Source organism: Phocoena phocoena, chromosome 12 (assembly GCF_963924675.1).
Source record: "Phocoena phocoena chromosome 12, mPhoPho1.1, whole genome shotgun sequence".
Lineage (NCBI taxonomy): Eukaryota > Metazoa > Chordata > Mammalia > Artiodactyla > Phocoenidae > Phocoena > Phocoena phocoena.
In genome coordinates, this window is record NC_089230.1 from 51,592,393 (window position 1) to 51,613,662 (window position 21,270).

The 21,270-nt window shown below is 39.6% G+C and overlaps 1 protein-coding gene across 1 annotated transcript in view; it reads left to right on the forward strand.

The window, feature by feature from the left end:
* PDSS2 (decaprenyl diphosphate synthase subunit 2) overlaps positions 1-21,270 on the forward strand; it is a 253,866-nt gene that overhangs the window by 210,819 nt on the left and 21,777 nt on the right. Inside the window, exon 7 of the mRNA XM_065888771.1 lies at positions 17,120-17,152. Within this exon, the coding sequence (XP_065744843.1) occupies positions 17,120-17,152 (33 nt within the window). The remainder of the gene's footprint in view (positions 1-17,119; positions 17,153-21,270) is intronic.

Here is a 21,270-nt window from a genome sequence, read left to right on the forward strand (position 1 = left end):
CAGCCATATGAAGCATATAGATCAGTCATATAAGAGCTTATTCATATAACAGGTAAAATTCTTAATTTATAATATACATTTTTGAGAGGTAAGTGTTAGTTAAAAGTTAGAGACTGCAGTACTGTGTTTTCTTATTATCTGAATTCATAGAATAGTGCAATACAAAATCTGTGCCTGTGGTAAATACTAATTAACTCAGATTTTTTTTTCTAAAGGCTTTCAAAAATTGGGCTATGGTAATAGCATCACCCTTTAACTGACGGCAATTTCCCATATGTAGACTCTAGCACAAGCTGCAGAATTCCAGGAGTTCTACCTGTCACTTCGTTGGGTTATTTTAAAACAAACTTGGATCCTGAGTACTCAAGTTCTGAGGCATTATCAAAGGAAAAAAAAAAAAAGTATGGTTAAGTAAGAGGGGTAAAGGGACTTGGGTGAATTTTCTACTTTTTTGTGGGGGAGGGAAGGTATGGAAGATGAGAGGGAGCTTTTTTAGGTTTTTCTTAAATCCAGAAACTTTTTTGGTTTTTTTTAAATCCAGGTACAAAAAGTTCTTGCCTTTCTATCCAAAACTTCATGGAATTTATTTAACTTGGTGGTTCTAATTGATTGGGTTAATCTGAGACTGGACATGGGAAAGCAGGCACAGCTGAGGTGGAGGTAGATGGCACACTTCAAGTAGAGAGAGCCTGAGCTTTCTGCTTTTGGAAAGATAAGATTTTCCCTCTCCAACCACTCCTCCCTAATTGATCTCAAAATACTTACAGCCAGCTTAAAATCCGTTATATTCACCAGGTAGAAAATGAGAGGATTCCTTTCTGGGGAAACTGTCAAACCCAGAGGAAAAGCCCTGCAGATGTGGACTTTTGGGGCTCCCTCAGTAAACATGCCGTAACCCTGGCCAGCTGCCTTACAGTGAGGTCCACCAGTTGACAAGCCTCAGAGTATCCAAGGGCACAGAACATCCAACTGAAGTAGAATAGCTAATAAAGGACCACTGGGCATTTGAAAGCAGCCTCTGCCGTGAAAGAACAAGTCAAAATCAAACTGATTTAAAAAAAAAAAAAAAAAAGGGAACTTAGAGGAAACAGAGGCAGTGCAAGGGGGAAAAAAGACATTTCCAAATGTACTACAATCAATATATTCAGTGAGATAAGATATTAGATCCATGAAATAAGAACAGGTGATATGTAAAAAAGGACAATTCAAGAATAAGAAATCAGAATTATAAAGTATAAAAATATGAAAGCAGAATTTAAAAAAAAATTAGAAGGGGCCTCCCTGGTGGTGCAGTGGTTAAGAATCTGCCAATGCAGGGGACACAGGTTCGAACCCTGGACCGGGAAGATCCCACATGCTGCGGAGCAACAAAGCCAGTGCGCCACAACTGCTGAGCCTGTGCTCTAGAGCCTGTGTGCCACAACTACTGCAGCCCATGTACCTAGAGCCCGTGCTCTGCAACAAGAGAAGCCACCGCAGTGAGAAGCCCATGCACCGCAACAAAGCATAGCCCCCCGCTCACTGCAACTAGAGGAAGCCGTCACGCAACAATGAAGACCTGAGACAGCGAAAAATAAACAAATAAAATAAATAAATTTATTTTTTAAAAAAATCAGAAGAAGAATGGAAGATATTAAAAGAATATCCCAGAAAATTGACTAAAAAGATAATAGAAAATAGAAAAGATAAGAAAATTAGAGGACCAATCTGAGAGATCTTATATCTATTATGAGTCCCAGAAAGAGACTTAATGAAAATGGAGGTGAAAAATTAATAAAGAATTAAAAGAAAAGAAAAATTCTAAGAAATGAAGGACGTGAAGGTGTCTCCAAATTGAAATGGCACTCTAAATTGTGAATTTTAAAAGACCTACACCAAGTGACATCATTATCAAATTTTGAAACAATGGGGATAAAGAAGAGATCTTAATACTTCCAGAAAGAAAAACCTACGTACAAAGGATCAAGAATCAGAATTGTCTTAGTAGTGACACTGAAAGCTTCAAGACAATGAAGTAATAACTTCAACATTCAAAGAGAAATTGTTTCCAAATTAGAATTTTATGCCAGTCATATTATCAAGTGTGATGTTAAAGACAATTAAAGCATAAATAAAGTCTCAAAAAACTTACCTCCTAAGCATCTTATTTTAGGGAGCTGGTGATGTATTCTATCAAGGGAATAACCAAGAAAGAAAAAGATGTGGAATTTAGGAACTAGGGCATCAGACATAGGTGTGAGATGATGGGAATTCCCAGGACAATATGAAGGGAAGAATAATAAACAACAACAAGAATGCCAACCATAAGAGAACTTACTTTGTGCCAACCACTGTTCTAATGAGAAACCTGAAGCAGAGAGAGATTAACTTGAGCACAGTCACACAGCACTGGTGAGTGGTAGAGCCAGGATGCAAACCCAGGCAGCCTGGCTACAGGGCCCACATCTGTAAGTACAATAGCATGCTACATTGTCTCTCACCCATGCAAGTCCTAGGCTGATGGCTCTGCATCCAGGCTCAATTGGGATAAGAGGACAGAGATCTCCAGAAGTAATATCTCCAAGGAAACAATGGAACTGATGATCCCCTAACGTACTTGGCCATATTGAGAATTTAGGGACAAATTAATAACAGGAACATAGAAAGTACCAGTTAAGAGTAAGAGTACCAGTTACCACTGTTGCATAACAAATTACCCCAAAACTTAGCTGCTTAAAATAATCATTTTATTATGTTCATGGATTCTGTGGGTCAGGAATTTGGACAATGCACAGAAGGGATGACTGCTCCATGATGTCTGGGGCCTCAGCTGGAAAGACCCAGAGGCTAGAGGTGATTCAGTGATGCTGGGGACTGGAATCATTTGGAATCTCCACTCACACCTGGCACCTAGGCTGGGCTGTCAAGAAGACCAGGCTTCTTAACATCCAGAGTATTCACACATGGCTCCTCCACTTGGCTTGGCTTCCTCACAGCATGGCAGCCTCAGAGTAGTCAGACTTCTTTCTTGCCAACTCAGAACTCCAAACACAAGTGTTCCTTCCAGCAAACAAGGCAGAGGCTGCATCTTCTTTTATGACCAGCCTCTGAAATCACCCGCCATTTTCATGATCTCCTATCAAAATAGTCACAAGCCCACCCAGAATCAAGGGGAGGGGCTATATACCTCACCTATCACTGGGAACAATTTCAGAGAATTTGGGGCCCACGTTTTTAAGCAGCCACATTAAACATATGATACGAAATGAGGCAGTTCTTAGCTGTAGTGAATAAATTTTTAATGTATAAGAAAGAAAATGTAATCATAATACTTAACATGGCTTAGAGGATAATATTTATATAGCATAAAAATGTAAATACCAAATACTGATTTAAACCAAAAAGTATAATCACTGGGGAGAGGGTAGGGGAAAGGAATGTTTTTGGTCACGTAAGAAATGTAATTTTTCCTTTTATCATAGGATCAATAGATAATGTCTTAAAATTTAAAAATCAAGAAAACAGTATTTGAAGATAAACAGAAGAAACAGCTAAAGTGAGGGAAATGAGACAGACAAAGTCTGGAGAGTGCTAGGATATTTTGTTAGAAGTCTTGTGTTATTAGACTCTTTAAATACTATACATAATTTAAACCTTTGGTTTAAAAGTTTATATACTTTGCTATAATAATTGCACTTCTAGTAATGTATCCCAAGAAAAATAACAGAGATGTGGGCAAATATTTACATATTAAAATATGTAGTAAAATACTAATTATAAAAGGAAGAAAATGAAAATTGATCCATTTGAAAATAGAAAAAAGTTAAATGAAATATAGTACAATAAAATATTACACAACTGTTGAATATTGTATTATGAGCATTGTATTTGTGTGTTTTTTGACAGCTGAACCAAAAATGTATATACAGATGGTGTTAGTGGCTCTAATTGGATTACGTTAGAATACATTGCAGATACACATTTTGGTTGAAAAGATCCAGCTAAATACGTTAAATGAAAGCTGTCGGGGCTTCCCTGGTGGCGCAGTGGTTGAGAATCTGCCTGCCAATGAAGGGGACACGGGTTCGAGCCCTGGTCTGGGAAGATCCCACATGCCGCGGAGCAACTGGGCCCGTGAGCCACAACTACTGAGCCTGTGCATCTGGAGCCTGTGCTCCGCAACAAGAGAGCCCATGACAGTGAGAGGCCCGTGCACCGCAATGAAGAGTGGCCTCCGCTCACCGCAACTAGAGAAAACCCTCGCAGAGAAACGAAGACCCAACACAGCCAAAAATTAATTAATTAATTAATTAATTTTTTTAAAAAAGAAAGCTATCAAGTCTCTGTTGGCTATTCACATATATACATATATATGTGTGTGTGTGTGTTTGTGTGTGTGTGTGTGTATATATATATATATATATATATGAGCAGCATAGATATGAATTTTAAAGAAGCTTCACAGAAAAGGAACATATTTAACTCTTAGTGTCTTTGCAAGCATGCAAAGTTGTAAATATAGACTACATGAGAGTCCAGGATTTCCTAAACAACTGGTGAAATATTCCCAAATCATTATCTTCAATTTGATTTTCAGTTCAAAGGGATATCCTTTCCAAACAGCCTATGCCTTAGGCATTATCTCCAGTAAATTAAATAGATCTTGTCCAGAGGTCAGTAAACTGCCAAGATGACACCCATGAGCAGACGAGGTTACATCCTCCAACCTAGGTCCCCTGTGATCATCTCTAAATCCTCATCCTTCAGGAAGAACTGACAGTTTATTGCCCACCTCTCAAGGCCCCACCAGACTGCTGTGATTTGCTCCATGGACTTCGGGCCCTTCTCCTTACATCTGCATGTCTGAGTCATGAACAGGGTCACAGAAGAAGAGAAGGTGAATTTGTCTGAAGCAAATAAGAAATTTAAGAAATCAGTTTCTGTCATGCAGGGGGCAACATTTTTCAGATTAAAGACTCCTTACTTGAGTTTATTTTAATTTTCTAAATTTTATTCATGTTTATATAAAGCTCTCTATAATAATGATCTTGTTCTGTGAACACTGCCTAGTCAGGGTTAGGGAACACAATTTGCATAACACTTGAGAGGGACATTCTATCCTGAATCTCAAGGGGGCTGCTTATTAATCCTGAAATTAGTTCTAGTGCTCTCTTTCCAACTTTCTGTGATATTTTTCTCCTCTGCATTTTTGTAAACCTTTCTTCTCCCAGGTTTTGAATTTTATTGTAAGATCCTTAAGGATCGTAGTGAATTTACCTTTGAATTACCAATAGTCCTGTATAGTAACTTACTTGGAATAGTCATCTAATTAGTATTTGTCAGAAAGTGTGTGTGGTGTGGTCTTTGGGGGACAAAACTGGTGGCAACCTGTTTTGTTAAATAGAAAGAATCAAGTTGGTATAGCAGAAATGGTCCATAGAGGACCAGGATTTGGAAGACCTGGATTCCAGTTTGGGCTCTGCTAGCATCTGTTTACCTTGGTCACATTCTTTAACATTCTTTCTATTATTTTTTTTGCAAAATGATGGCATTGAACTAGATCCTTTCTAAGGTCCCTTTCAGCTCTCAAATAAATCTAAGAAATTTCTTTAAATAATCTCTTAGGCAAGAGATGCATTATAAGAAAATATTTATCTCTATTAGAAGCTAAATACTGTCTTTGACACTTAGAAATAGAAAAGTCTTGCTCCCAATGACGGAACACAACTATGATTTGCTATTATCACATGTAAAATTATAGACAGGTTTGTGTCCCATCTCCCTTTTGATTTCCTGCTTAGGGAGAGTGAGAATTAATGACCGGAAAGGAAGGGAAGAAGGGATCACATACCCTTAGCACCCATTCAACATCACTGCGAAGCCAAGAAGCACAGCACCTCTGGAATTTTTCATATCAGGCCCTGCTACCCCCTCCAACTTCCCCGTCCTCCCCAAATCTTAAGATCGGATAGCTGTCTTCCATCGCACCCTCAGGTGTACACACACTATGCACTTCCGTAAGAGGCAGTTAGAGCACCAGGCCAGACCAGAAACAGATGAAAAGTATTTGTTAAGCAATGTCTCCATACTAAATTCTACAGATCCCTTCCTACCTCAATTTTAAATTTAAATTTATAGCTGCTGAAAAATAATGATCAGGTTAAAAATACTGATAGTGAATGGGTGATTCACCCTAGGGAGGTGAAGTCATTACTCAGCTATCATTTTGATTCCGAATAAAAGAAGGTAGAATCCTTCAGAGAACCGCAGAGCTCTGACTCTCTCAGGGAGTCCAGGGGCTATTGCAGGTCAGCAAACTTTATTTTTAATGATCCTTCTAGTTTTCTGCTGCCATTATAAGTCACCTGAAGAAATAAGAATTATGATTATTTTTTTCTTGGCTATTTCTGAAAGTATTGAAATGTCACTTAGGCTTGTGACATTCTGACACTGTCATAACCATCCATAAAATACCTTAAGTGAACTACATATTACCAGTGCTAAACTATAACTCAGTTGTCCCTAGATATCCTACTTTTCCTTCTTATTCAAAAAGTGAAACAAAAATTGCTAGGCAAGGCTGATGTACATGAATATAACACATATATCTTCTTAAACAGAAGAGAAGGTGCACATTCAGAGAGTCCTCATGAATGCCACATGATATTTTTCTAATTATTTAAGTTATTTTGAGTTGTTTCAAAAGGAATAATACTGACAACATCCTCTACCATAGAGGGTGTAGAGTGTGGGCATTTGAAAGGACTATATGAGACCACAAAGACTATGAAATGGCTCTAACTATCTCCTAAGTTAAAATATTTCTTAAGGTTTTCTGAGCACTTAAGGAAACAAAGTGCTTGACTGTAGGAGATACAGCAGTAAATCGCCTGATGGTTGTCTTGGCCTTGTTAAGAGAAGCACACAAATATAAGGAATACTGTAATCGATGCCAGTGGGGCAGCTCAGAGGAAAAAGAGTTTGAATCCAGTTGGAAAAGTCAACAAAGGGTTTGTGAAGTAAGTGATATCTGAGATAGTCCTTGAAGAAGATCTTGACAACAAAGATGGGAATAAGGGCTTCCTACACAACAGAAACCATGAAAAAGGGCTGCAGATGGGCAAGCATGCAGTGTATTCAAAGAAAAAAGAAGTATTATGATTTGGATGGAAGATGAAAAACATGGGGCATATAGGGATAGATGAAGAATTGCCAAAATAGTACATAATGACTATACTTAAAGACTTTGGTTCAAACAAAAACATGTATAGCAATATTTACAAAAGCCAAAAAGTGGAAACGACCCAGTGTCCGTCAAATGATGAATGGATAAACAAAATATGGTATATCCATGCAATGGATTATTATCCAGCCATAAAAAGGAATGAAGTATTGATACATGTTACAATGTGACAAGAATGTTCTGGAACTAGATAGTGGTGATGGTTGCACAACACTGTGAATGTATTAGATGTCACTGAGTAACATAAATTCACATTTATGTTATGTGAATTTTACCTCAATTTTAAAAAAAGGATTTTGGGATGTTTGTCTTTAGAAAATGAACTTAATTCAGAAGTCATGGAGCAGAAATTGAAGTTTCTGAGTCAGGTATTGTCAAGGTTTGAAATGTGTTTTAGAGAGGTATACCTAACTACGTTATATAGAATCAGAAGAACAAGGAGATACTATAGAAAAGGAGATCAGTCAGGAGGTTGTGAGGAATCTGTTCATAAGTGCAGGGAAAAAGTCCTAATCAGAGTATTGGCCATGAGAAGGTAAGGAGGTTAGGTATAAAATTCACTTCAGAGAGAAAATATATAGGACCTGAAAACTGATATGATAGGGAGAACCTGGCAGATGTCTACTGGGGAGGGGTGGTCAGAGGCCAAAACGAGGATTTTGAACTTGGATAACAGAAAGAATTGTGCCATAAATAAAAACAGGAAAGTGAAGTGGGAACATTGGTACAAGTTTGGTTTTTGACATGGTGGCTTGAGATACACCGTCAGGGTTGGTGGACATCACCTTGGGACCTGGCCACAGGAGGAAACAGCTCAGTTCTCCTGTCAGCCTCATTTCCTTGCTCATGGCTTTCTGAGATCTGGGTAAATTTTTTTTTCTTAGTCAAACTGTAATTTTATATTTCACGTCTCTTCCGGATTCCAAGAGTGCATAGTAAGGAAAATGGATTATAAGTGATAACAAGACTTCTGCTTGAGGGAAAAAATCGGGGCTGGAGGAATCAGACTCCCTGACTTCAGACTATACTACAAAGCCACAGTAATCAAGACAATATGGTACTGGCACAAAAACAGAAATATACATCAATGGAACAGGATAGAAAGCCCAGAGATAAACCCACGCACCTTTGGTCACCTTATTTTTGATAAAGGAGGCAAGAATATACAGTGGAGAAAAAAAGCCTGTTCAATAAGTGGTGCTGGGGAAACTGGACAGCTACATATAAAAGAATGAAATTAGAACACTCCCTAATGCCATACACAAAAATAAACTCAAAATGGATTAGAGACCGAAATGTAAGACCGGACACTATAAAACTCTTAGAGGAAAACATAGGCAGAACACTCTTTGACATAAATCACAGCAAGATCTTTTTTGATCCACCTCCTAGAGTAATGGAAATAAAAATAAACAAATGGGACCTAATGAAACTTAAAAGCTTTTGCAAAGCAAAGGAAACTACAAACAAGACGAAAAGACAACCCTCAGAATGGGATAAAATATTTGCAAACGAATCGGTGGACAAGGGATTAATCTCCAAAATATATAAACAGCTCATGCAGCTCAATACCAAAAAAACAACCCAATCCAAAAATGGGCAGAATACCTAAATAGACATTTCTCCAAAGAAGACATACAGATGGCCAAGAAACACATGAAAAGCTGCTCAACATCACTAATTATTAGAGAAATGCAAATCAAAACCACAATGAGGTATCACCTCACACCAGTGAGAATGGGCATCATCAGAAAATCTACAAACAACAAATGCTGGAGAGGGTGTGGAGAACAGGGAACCCTCTTGCACTGTTGGTGGGAATGTAAATTGATACAGCCACTATGGAGAACAGTATGGAGGTTCCTTAAAAAACTAAGAATAGAATTACCATATGACCCAGCAATCCCCACTACTGGGTGTATACCCAGAGAAAACCATAATTCAAAAGGACACATGCACCCCAATGTTCATCGCAGCACTATTTACAATAGCCAAGTCATGGAAGCAACCTAAATGCCCATCAACAGACGAATGGATAAAGAAGATGTGATACGTATATACAATGGAATATTATTCAGCCATAAAAAGGAACAAAATTGGGTCATTTGTAGAGACATGGATGTATCTAGAGACTGTCATACAGAGTGAAGTAAGTTCAGAAAGAGAAATACAAATATCGTATATTAATGCATATATGGGGAACCTAGAAAAATGGTACAGATGAACTGGTTTGCAGGGCAGAAATAGAGACACAGATGTAGAGAACAAATGTATGGACACCAAGAGGGGAAAGTGGTGGGGGAGGGTGGTACTGGTGGGATGAATTGGGAGATTGAGACTGACATATACACTAATATGTATAAAATAGATAACTAATAAGAACCTGCTGTACAAAAAAATAAATAAAATTAAAAAGAAAAGTGATAACAGGACTTCTGAACAGAGAGAGATTTATCATGTAAATGATAAAAGCCCCCTCCCCTTTTTTTAATGGGTTACCATAGCCTTCTGCATCTGTCTATTTCTTCCTCTTCTCGCATCAAACCAAAGGAAGAGAATATGAGAAAGTTAATTCCATGGAGATTGAAATTTGCCTCCAAAAATTAGCTCTCCCCGGTGAAGGAGATGGTAAAATCAGGTACCCAAGTTCTGAAGGGTGTTCACTTCCTTGCAGATGCCTTCTGTGCTCTCTTATTAATAGGTAAGAATGCTCAAGATAGCAAAGAAAAGGCTTGCCCTGTTCCTTTATATTCTGATACCTTTCCAGCTCCGTAACTGGAGAGCCCAGCAAGGATTGCTTCTCCTCCCAAACCAAACTTAGCTAGCTGGCTGCTTCAACTTGGGGGCTAGCAGATCTAGTAGATATCTGATTTGTGACCTTTTAAAATCCTCATACACTATACCCAAACAATTTTGGGATGTGTCCTTTCTCTGTTCCTCTGTCCACCAACAAATCTTACATATATATACTAAACTCCACCTCTTAATACCAATGCAAATGCAAGGAGAGTTTGTTTTCAGTAAGACATGTTTTCTCTAAAGAAATTGATGATATTTCTTCCAGTGCCAAGGCAGACCTTTAAAATATCATTTTTTTAATATCATTATTTTTGTAGCCACCAATATAATATTTTACTCAAACAAGAATCATTAGTGAATAATTGGTTAAAACAATTAGATTAATTGTTAGTAGGGAACTGAATATTCACAGGGACTCAAAGCACCCTACAGATTACTTATTGAAGACAAAGGGAGGAAGCGAACAAACTTAGTCTCACCAGTAACGAGACAACTGATATTGTATGACTCCTGATGTAATGGAGAAGTGTTCAGCATCATCTATGTAGGAGTCTTTTCAAAAATATTTTAACCTGAATCTAATCATGTGAAAACAATTAGACAAGTCCAGGAGAAGGGACATTCTGCGGGGCAACTGACATGGATTCTTTTAAAAAATGCCATATTATAAAAGAAAAGGTGGTGGTGTGGAGAATGTTGTAGATTAGAAGAGATTAAAAAGCCGTGACATCCAAAGGGAATGTGTGATTTTTAATTTGATCTTGGATTGGGATAAACATAGCTCTAAAGGACGCTACTGGTTGGACCAGAAATTTTGAATACAGACATTATCTTAAATACTATAGTAAACGTTAAACTTGTTGGATGTGGTCATGGGTTTGTAGTTATGTAGGAGAACACCATTGTTCTTAGGAGATAAATGCTGACATATTTAGGGATGAGATATTATGTTTATAATTTACTCTCATATAGTCAGCAAATGATCATCTAGAGAGAAAGCAAAGATGACAAAATATTAGCAACTAATTAATCTAGTTGGAGGGCAAATGGGTGTTCATTATGTTCTTTCAACTAAAAAATTGGAAAGAAAGATAGTTTTTCTTGAAGGCTGAAGAAGAGAATCTTATTTTTTAAATTGTTATTCTAAAATATAGCTGGTAGCATTGGGGAAGAATAACATGATAAGAAGAGATGATCAGTCTCTAGCAATTTCTGCACTCCCTGCTGTGGAATATTAGTTTTCTGCTTTTAGAAGAAGGTTTTTCCATATCCAGTTTTCAAGTCCAGATAGCAGTAGTTAGAAATTGGAAGCAGTTCATTTATGTCATCCAATCCTTCTTTGTTACCTGACTTATAAAAAAGCATTTGTTTCTTAAAGTAAAAGACCACATTGTACATCCATTACTTACCAACAGAGAATCTATCTGCCTTTGGTCTGCAGAGACTGGTATATAAGCCTTTGGAATTAATCCCTCTGTGCATCCTCTCAATCAGAGCACTGGCTTTGTTTGCTTTGGTGTAGAATATTGTTTTACAACGCTCACTGTAGCTGTCAGAGGAGGCCTTCAATGTCATGAGCACTGGCACACTAGCTTGTCTATTTTCACATTTTTTTAAGATAAAACAAGGTTCAAACCACACATTCTCTGTGAACTGCTAAAGACTGGGAAAAATTACTTTCTTTTCTCATGACCTGGATTGACAAGAAGCACACCTACAGGAGGCAAAAGATGAGTGAATCCCTTTTAAAGACCCAAGTAATGAAGTCCTCAGGGAATCGCCGTGTGTGGCAGAATTTACAGTGGTTTCTGGAGACGAACAGTGTGGCAGGAAGAGGTTCAGGACTGCCGGCTATTGAAATACAGTCTGCATTTATTTTATATCAGCCTATTTTGGGCCCCAGTGAGGAAGTTATTTTAATATCTTGCTCTGCTAGAAATATACATGGTAAGTGGTAGATGTCAGAAAAAGAGGGTAAAGTTACTCCATTCTCCTTGAGACTTACGGAGCTTATATAGTTGTTCTCTTTGAAATAAACACTGATGCATACAGAGCATAAATTGAAAAGGATGTTAGACATAGTCCACACCAGTGATCCTCAGATGACTCAGAATTCAGGGCTAGAGTATTAAGGATCTGCATTTTTAATAGGCTACCCCGGTGATTCTGATACAGCCAGCCCAGCATTTGGGGATGCCTTTTCTGACCCAGTACTCTTACTTTACAGATAAGAAAATGAAGACCCACGTAAAAATGTAAAATTACTTGAGGTATTAACCTATTATGGGCTAGAAACCATATTTTCTGGCTCCCAGCATATCCATTTCCTAGGAGGTCACAGTGCCTCTTAAAGTGGTCATAGTTAAGAGCTTAGGCTACCTGTTTCCCTCCGTAGCAGGGCCTACTTACCACCTGAGGCTTGGGGGAGTACATTTGAAATCTGAGGTCTCCTGCCCTCCAGTCAGGCTCTTTTCTCTTCAATACACTGATACCAAGATTGAGGCACTCAATTACTCTAAACCGCTGCATCTGTGAGAAGTCTGGTAGATGATTCTTTTGTTCTATCCTTTTGTTGTTTGAGTCTCATGAATTCTTAGAATTTATTTTCTATAGATTCCCTTCTTCAGTCTACTTCTAAATAGAAGTTGAGTAATAAAGTCAAAATATGGTACTGTTCAATACGAGTAAAAATTATTTGTAAGGCACCAGGTAGTGGCTCCACATCAACTGCATACTGACTGAATCTAAACACCCAGCTTTCTTAGAACTAGGAGAGAGTAACAGGAACTTTGCTTTGTAAGTTTCCTGAATAAATGGTACATAACCAACACTTATTAAGAAAAAGCATTTATCCATTCATTCACCAGATATTGACCATCTACTATCTACAAGCACTGATCTAGACATGGAATACTGTTATGATCAGGAGAGAAAATGTCCATACCCTCATGGAGCTTAAGTTCTAGAGGGAGATTGTATGTATTGTATGTATGAAAACAAGACTATGCAACCCCCAGAGGAAGATTTTTATTTGTTCTGTTCCTGGCTGTGTCTCCAGTGCCCGAGCAATACCTAACACATAGTAGGTGCACAATGGACAATTACTGAGTGAATGAGCACCATCAGATGAAATAGAAACTATAGCCCCTCCCAAATTAACTTTTTTACAAAAAGAAATAGAATTTGGTAATGTTCAATGAGAAATATTACTTACGTAGGGGATTAATCATTTACATTTGTTTCTAATTTGCTGTATTTTGTAAACTCTAAAAGCTTTTTGTGAAAAAAATTTTATATCAGTGTGTACTTTCAGGCTTGCGTCTGGCATACATAGATACTCACATAACAGCTGGAAATATATATTATATACCTATAAAGATCTAAATATTTATAGTATTTTGTTTTATAAAATAAATTATACTTTTATGTACAAGCTAAAGCAGTCAAGGGTGAAATGGTTTCACAGGACTGGAATGTTTGTTGTGATAAAATAAAAAGGACATTCAGGTGAGCAGCATATCAACAGTTACAGCCTATTCGGGTGGTAATGGCCGTGGTAATCGTGCTGTCATTTTATGTAGGCTTCTAGTCTCAGCTTTCAAAACGTTTAAGAGCTGGACTTCCCTGGTGGCGCAGTGGTTGAGAGTCCGCCTGCCGATGCAGAGGACGCGGCTTCTTGCCCCGGTCCGGGAAGAACCCCCATGCCACAGAGCGGCTGGGCCCGTGAGAGCTGATGTTGAACAAATAGGGATTTACATACATGGCGTTTCTTTTTTTTTTTTTTTTTTTTTGCGGTACGCGGGCCTCTCACTGTTGTGGCCTCTCCCGTTGCGGAGCACAGGCTGCGGACGCGCAGGCTCAGCGGCCATGGCTCACGGGCCCAGCCGCTCCACGGCATGTGGGATCTTCCCGGAACGGGGCACGAACCCGTGTCCCCTGCATCAGCAGGCGGACTCTCAACCACTGCGCCACCAGGGAAGCCCCATGGCGTTTCTTTGCCGTCATCCCCAGCAAAGTATATCTCCACTGGGTGAAAGGGGGTGGCCAAGCTAGTAATACAAAATAAAGTGAGAAAAATAAATAAATACATAAATAAAAAATAAAGTGAGAAGGTTTGAAAATAGCTTGTGATTCTGTAAAAATATTGAATCACTATATTGTACACCTGAAACTAAAATAATATTTTAAATCAACTATACTTCAATTTTTTAAAAAAGGAAAATAGCTTGTAACTGATTAAGCACAAGTACTTCAAAATAATAGAATTCTCTAAGATGATTAGTTTATAAACAAGGTATGTGATGAGACTATTCTAGATGTCCTTATCTGTAAACAGCATTATTAGTTACTGTTACTACCTGAAAAAACTGATTTTTTTTCCTGAGACAATTGGGGAAATGGCTCAATACGTCCAAAAGGAAAAGTCCACCTACATCACTGTAAATTATAGTTTCTCTGCACTTTACACTGCAACCTCAAGATATGAAAGGTACTCAACTTTCTAACTTTCAACAGATACCACTTTCAACACTTCTAGCATGTCCTTTGTGTTAAACACTGTAAGGTGAGGATGTTGAAAGTGCAAGAATGAAGAAGAGGTGGTTAGAACAGAAACAAGACTGAAAGTAGTGAGGAAATGGCAGATGTGTTTCAGGAATGAGTTGTTTGACAGTAGGAACAATTCCACAGGGCTCCTAGTTTGTGCGTCATTGGAAAAGTGCTGTGCCTGGGCAACCCATGCTGATCAGCAAGAGACAGGGAAAGGATGAACAATTGAAAAGGTGGAAAACTGGTGACCACAGGATCAGCCTCCATGTCAGATATCCCTTAACCTAAAATGAATTCGAGAGACAGCTGAGAGTTTGAGAACTTAAAGACTAAGCATATTGTGAAATGCTGCTGCTGAAATTTTGGTCACAAGCCATGGATTATTCATGAGATCAAGGCCAATTCATATTTGCACAATATGAAAGTGAGTAGCTAGGTCATGAGTGCACTATGCAGACGTGCTCAGGGGCTCCACACTGCACCTGCAGAAGTTATAGTGTGGGGAGAGAGATTTCAGTGTAGACAAAACTGTTTTATCTTGGGAAAAGATGTCCATAGACAAACAAACAAGTAAATATGAAATCTCTGAGCAGAGAGAAGAATGAGCCTGGTTTTAAAATACCTGCAAGAACCGATTCTCATTCCTGTTGGTATATTGCATCTCAGGACTAATTCAAACCCTTCTTAGCTCACTGAAACTCCTAGATCCCCAAAACATCTTTGAAGAGCAGATTGAAAACCACGAATTCTTTTTTATAGTATATTGGTTGCAGAGGCCTTTTGGTTCATTGAAAGTGTACAAGTCACAGTTTTAACTGAGTCGTTTGTGATAGTGCCAACAGCTATACATGAGCAATGTCTTATTAGAAGTTGCTTTTTATGAAAACAAGAAACACAAAATGCAGGCATCTTTTGGATAAATTTTTAAAAGATTATAAAGAAGCGAGAAGAGTCAGGATTAATGTTATAAAGATCTCATTTTCTCTCCTGAAAGTAATCTACCCACATTTATTATCTGTATAGTGTCATTTTGGATTCAGGAACAAAATGGTCTCAAGACCTAACCTGTTCATAAGTTGAAGGGCTCTTGCTCTGTGCAGAGGTGGCAGGAAAAGTTTGTTCTGAAGTCCACAAAAAATGAGCTTACCTACCAGCAAATACTAACACATTGGTTGTCTCTATTATGTTCAGATTTGATACATACACTTTTGAGTATATGTTTTCATTTTAAGTTGTTCTTTAATAACTAAAAATAATTTAAAATAAAATGTGACCTCATACAGGATGTCTCCTACCTCCAGCTTTCTTCCCTTTCCTCATCCCTGGTGACAGTGGGATGGAGGTGGGTGTCTTTTGGCATGATACAACATATTAAAAATTATGCCAAAACAAGTGGAAAACTTGACCCCATAGATTACTAATTATAGAGAAGGAAATATGTCATTACAGTGGAACCATCTGATAGTCACCACTTTAACCAAGTGATCAAATTTATAGCATTACTAAGAGTAGGACAGCCTGACATTTGGTGCCTTCCACATTGATGCAATATGAAGTATATAATATTCCATGTAAAATATTCTTGCCAAAAATGTTTAACCTAAACCTAAGCAAGCTTCTTCAAACCCAACTTTCAGTTTGTAAGCACACAGGGACAAGTTAAATGACACAATGAAGAAATAATATGACAAATCCAGAAAGAGACATTTTATATGACAGCTGCCCTGGTCTCCTCAAAAAGTCAATTATTTTAAAAGTTAATGATTTTTATTTTCATTTCTTAAAAAACGGGGAGGGGCTAGTCTAGATTTAAAAGGCGAAACAGAGACATAAAAACCAAGTGCAATGTGTGAATCTTGATTAATTCTAGTTTGAGAAAAAAAGCTAAAATAAAATATATTCTTGGGACAGCAGGAGAAATTTGAACATGGGTTGTATGTCAGATGAAATGGCATTATTGTTAGTTTTTTTTTTTTTTTTTTTTTTTTTTTTTTTTTTTTTTTTATGCTGTACGCGGGCCTCTCACTGTTGTGGCCTCTCCCGTTGCGGAGCACAGGCTCCGGATGCGCAGGCTCAGCGGCCATGGCTCACGGGCCCAGCCGCTCCGCGGCACGTGGGATCCTCCCTGACCGGGGCACGAACCCGCGTCCCCTGCATCGGCAGGCGGACTCGCAACCACTGCGCCACCAGGGAAGCCCTATTGTTAGTTTTTTTAATTTGAAAGTGATCGTGTATGAGATGTCCTATGCTTATGAGTTGTGTGCTGAAGCGCGAAGGGGTGAGAGGTCATGGTGTCTGCCACTGTCAAACCTAGAGTGTATATGTGTGCTTGTGGTACTGTTCTTACAACTCTTCAATAGGTTTGAGAGTTTTATTTATATGTATACACATACATGTATATATATATATATATCACTATATACATATATACAGACAGAGAAGGGGAGAGGTGAGGGGGGAGAGAGTTGACATTCTTTGAGAAGCAAAAGTTATAGAAATACTAAATGATTTTTAAAGAGCTAATTAATTTCCCCCTCTTTTCTGTTTTAGGCTCAACGGAAAGGAAGATTAGACTATGCTAAGGTAGGTAGATTTTGTACCTTCTACACAGTTTTATACATTTCAATTTGATGCTTGGTTTTTGTTTATATTTGAAAGGTCAAAAGAGAGTCATCACATTCAAAGCTGATTAGCAGGTAAAATAGGATTCATTTAATGATAAGCTTATTTACTGAATGCCTGCGTCATTCCAGACACTGTTAGGTGTTGGAAATACAAGAGTGAACCAGATCAACTCTTTCTTTCATGACATTTACAAGCTAGTGGGGGAGATGGGTAACTAATAAACAACTAAATGGATGCATAATATAACGTCAAATAGTGGTAAGTGTTGTGAAGAAAAACTGGGTAAGCACCAACCATTGCTGGAAAGATGCCTTTGGACTATGGAAAACAGCTTTTAGCATCATCAGCTAATACCTGGGAAGCACCATTCAGGGCAGATTTGGATTTCTAAAGGCAGTATTTTTCATATCACCTGTGGGGCTTTTGAAGACATACATGCCTGCGTTACCACAGCATAATACCCTTTTCCACCAACGTCAAAATCCACTGGTGGGCAGAGCAGGGCGGGGGCAGAATGGAAGGGTTTGAAAAAAGGCTCCACAGATAATTCTGACACACAGCCTTGTTCAAAAACTGCTGTGGGGCTTCCCTGGTGGTGCAGTGGTTGAGAGTCCGCCTGCCGATGCAGGGGATGCAGGTTCGTGCCCCGGTCTGGGAAGATCCCACATGCCGCGGAGCGGCTGGGCCGCTGAGCCTGCGCATCTGGAGCCTGTGCTCCGCAACGGGAGAGGCCACAACAGAGAGAGGCCCGCGTAGTGCAAAAAAAAAAAAAAAAACTGCTGTGGGATTTCAGATTTCAGTGCACCGGTGCAAGCCTATGAACACACTTGGGTCACATTCTGTTTTCTCCTGAGGAACAAATGGAATGTTTTAGCAAGTGTATGGGATGCATACAGCTGCTTGGCTAAAGGAACATGCTAACCATCTGGTTTTCGCAACGGTCAAGAATAGCCAGAGTGTGAGCACACCTGCACGCCAAAGACAAGGAGGGAGAAGTGGGACCTGTAAGGGCTCTGCTTGCAGTGGGACAACCAAAACCCTCAGTGATCTCTCCAAGGCTGATCCAGAACCTTGTGCTCTCCTGACAGCCCCGGAGCGCACACCCCTGGCTCCATGCCTTTTCCTTGCCTGAAATGCAGGTCCTCCTTTTCTCTATCTCACAAACTTTTGCATTCTTCAAGAAAAATTAGATTAATAGGAGCACCTCTAAACTGAGGACTTCTATATCTGTCACTGTATCTTAGATGTCTACTTGAGCCTAATACCCAAATGGTCTCCCACAGGCAAAGAAGCTCAAAGTGTCTTAAACTGAACTCAGCATCTTCCCAACATCTCTGGACCCTTTTTTTTTAATAGACTTTTATTTTTCAGAGCAGTTTTAAGTTCACAGCAAAATTGAGCAAAAAAGTATAGAGAGTTTCCATTACCCCCTGACCCTACACAGGCACAGCCTTCCCCACTACCAGCATCCTGCTGCAGAGTGGTACCTTTGCTACAATCAGTGAACCTGCATTGATGCATCTTTATAACCCAAAGTCCATCATTGACATTAGGGTCCAGTCTTAGTGTTTTATCTCTGGTCCTTGTTACTCATTCTGTCTCGTGATGTTGGCACTGTCATCCCACCAGTCAACCGTGTGAGAAACTTAGAAGTCACTCTCAAATGCTCTTAACCCCTCACCGCTATGTTCCATGACCAAGTCACATCAGTTTTATATCCTACATTTTCTTGAATCCAGCCCCTCCTCTTGATCTCTCTTTCATTGTTCATGGTGAGTCTCCTCATCTGAACCACTAGGAAGCCTACTGACTGGTCTCTATGCCTCTCTTTTGTCCCCACAGATCCATCGCCAGCCAGAATGTCTATCTAAACCACAAATCTGGTAGTTTCACATTCCAGCTTAAAACCTTCCTTGGCTCCATGTGTCTATAAGGCAAATTCAGAGCTTGCTAGAGTGGCATATAAAGCACTGTGGTCTCATCCCCTGGAGGGACTCTCCAGCTTTGTCCCCTCCTACCCTGTGCTCCAGCAGCACCAAATTACATAAAACATACAGTTTCTATTCTCTGTGCCTTGACCCATGCTGTCCCCTCTGCTTGGAATGCAGCAGTGTCCCCCTTAATCTGGCTACCCCTGCCTCTTCTGTAAGGCTTAATGTAGGATCATCTCCAAGAGGAAGTCCTTCCTGGTTCTCTAGGCTGGATGAGGTGCTCCATTCTCTAACACACTGTGCATCTCTCAGTCATTGCACTTAACTCTGTTATTTTATAATGACCATTTATGAGACAGATCATAGACTGTGCGCTCTTTGAGGGCAGAGACAGTATCTTTTTTTTTTTTTGCGGTATGTGGGCCTCTCACTGCTGTGGCCTCTCCCGTTGCTGAGCAGAGGCTCCGGGTGTGCAGGCTCAGCGGCCATGGCTCACGGACCCAGCCGCTCCGCGGCACGCGGGATCCTCCCAGACCAGGGCACGAACCCGCGTCCCCTGCATCGGCAGGCGGACTCCCAACCACTGCGCCACCAGGGAAGCCCCCCAGAGACAGTATCTTATTTGTATTCTTGGTGCCCAACACAGTGCTTGGCACTTGGTAAATGGTGAGTGAGTGAGTGAGGCCATAAGAAAATAGAAGACCCATGAAGTTAGTTACAGGAGATATTCTGGTATAGGGTTTTTTATTTCAGTCAAAGAGGAAAGGAAAGCTTTTGACACAAGTTGCAGGTATCAGCAGGGATAAGAAGATTGCTTGGGAAGGTTGTAATAAACTAGCTTGGAGATAAATGCTGGGATTTCACTGGGATAGTAAAGGAAATAACTTATAAATGAAAAAGTAAGGGAAATGACATCATGATTTGGCAATAGAGTGATCATTTATCATTGATGCTTATTTATGACTCAGAGAACTCCTTTAGGATTTCTTATTGCAGAAGCACCTGATAGTGGAAGAGACTGGAAGAAAAGAATATGGGGCACAGATAGAACACCCTGAACCGAGCAATGGCTCTGTTACCAACTCACTGCAAAATCTGTTATCAGCCACTCAACCTTTTAGGTCTTCCCTCAGTTTCCTTAGTATAAAAGGAGCAGTTTAGAATAGTGCTGTTCTACTCTTTAGGCCCAAATTTGAGAGGAGACGTTCTTTTTGGGGGAGAGGGGACATTCTTATCTTGTGTACTACTGCGGTCCAGATTCATTCCTTCATCCGCTTCATACGCCCAAGCACTGTGGATCTGATATTTAATGTGGGCGAGGTGCTGTGCTGGGGCTGACTACCGCCACAACCAGGACTGACTCAGACCTTCCTATTGAAAGTCCACCTTTTCTCTGTTTTTTCTCTCTTTAACATTTATCATAATCTAAAATTATCATTTTTATTTAGTTGCTTGTTTTTTCTGTCTTCTTCCACTAAAATGTAAGAGCCCTGAAGGCAGGGCCTTCAATGGCCTTGTCCATGGTTGCATCGTCTGTACCCAGCACAAGCTTACGTATAGGGGTGACAAATGCGTATGGATGAGTGCTGCATTGGTGCGATGCTAGGAGAAGTGCAGGAAGCTAAGAGGTCTGGAATTGGGGTTTGTAGACTCAAATTAGCCGTTTAAAGAGTATATTGACTATATAACACAGTCCATCCCTATGTTCAGTAGCCCTAAGGTTGCCTTCCCAAGTGCCCAGTGAGAATATTTCTCATGCCAATAAACAGAAACCCACCCTGCTAGGGTATGTGATGCTGTGCTGATATTTAAGGGGTCTAGGCGATTAACCCAGACCTATCATCCATACATAGACCCAAATCCAAGTACCATGGGTAAAAACAATTATATCCATCCCTACCAAGTGTCGGGGAGACATCTGCAGGGTCCAGCTCACGGTATTGTCTCTTACGTAGCATATCATGGGTCCGTGATATGGTCCTGGTGCTCATGCTGACTGATGCAGGCATCATGCTAGGCAGCTTAGGACTCCCCTGGTGGGTTTATCTGTAAAACTACTTTTTTTTTTTTTTTTTAATTTTTGGCTGCGCCAGGTCTTAGTTGCGGGCACGCAGGATCTTTGTTGCGGCTTGTGGGATCTTTAGT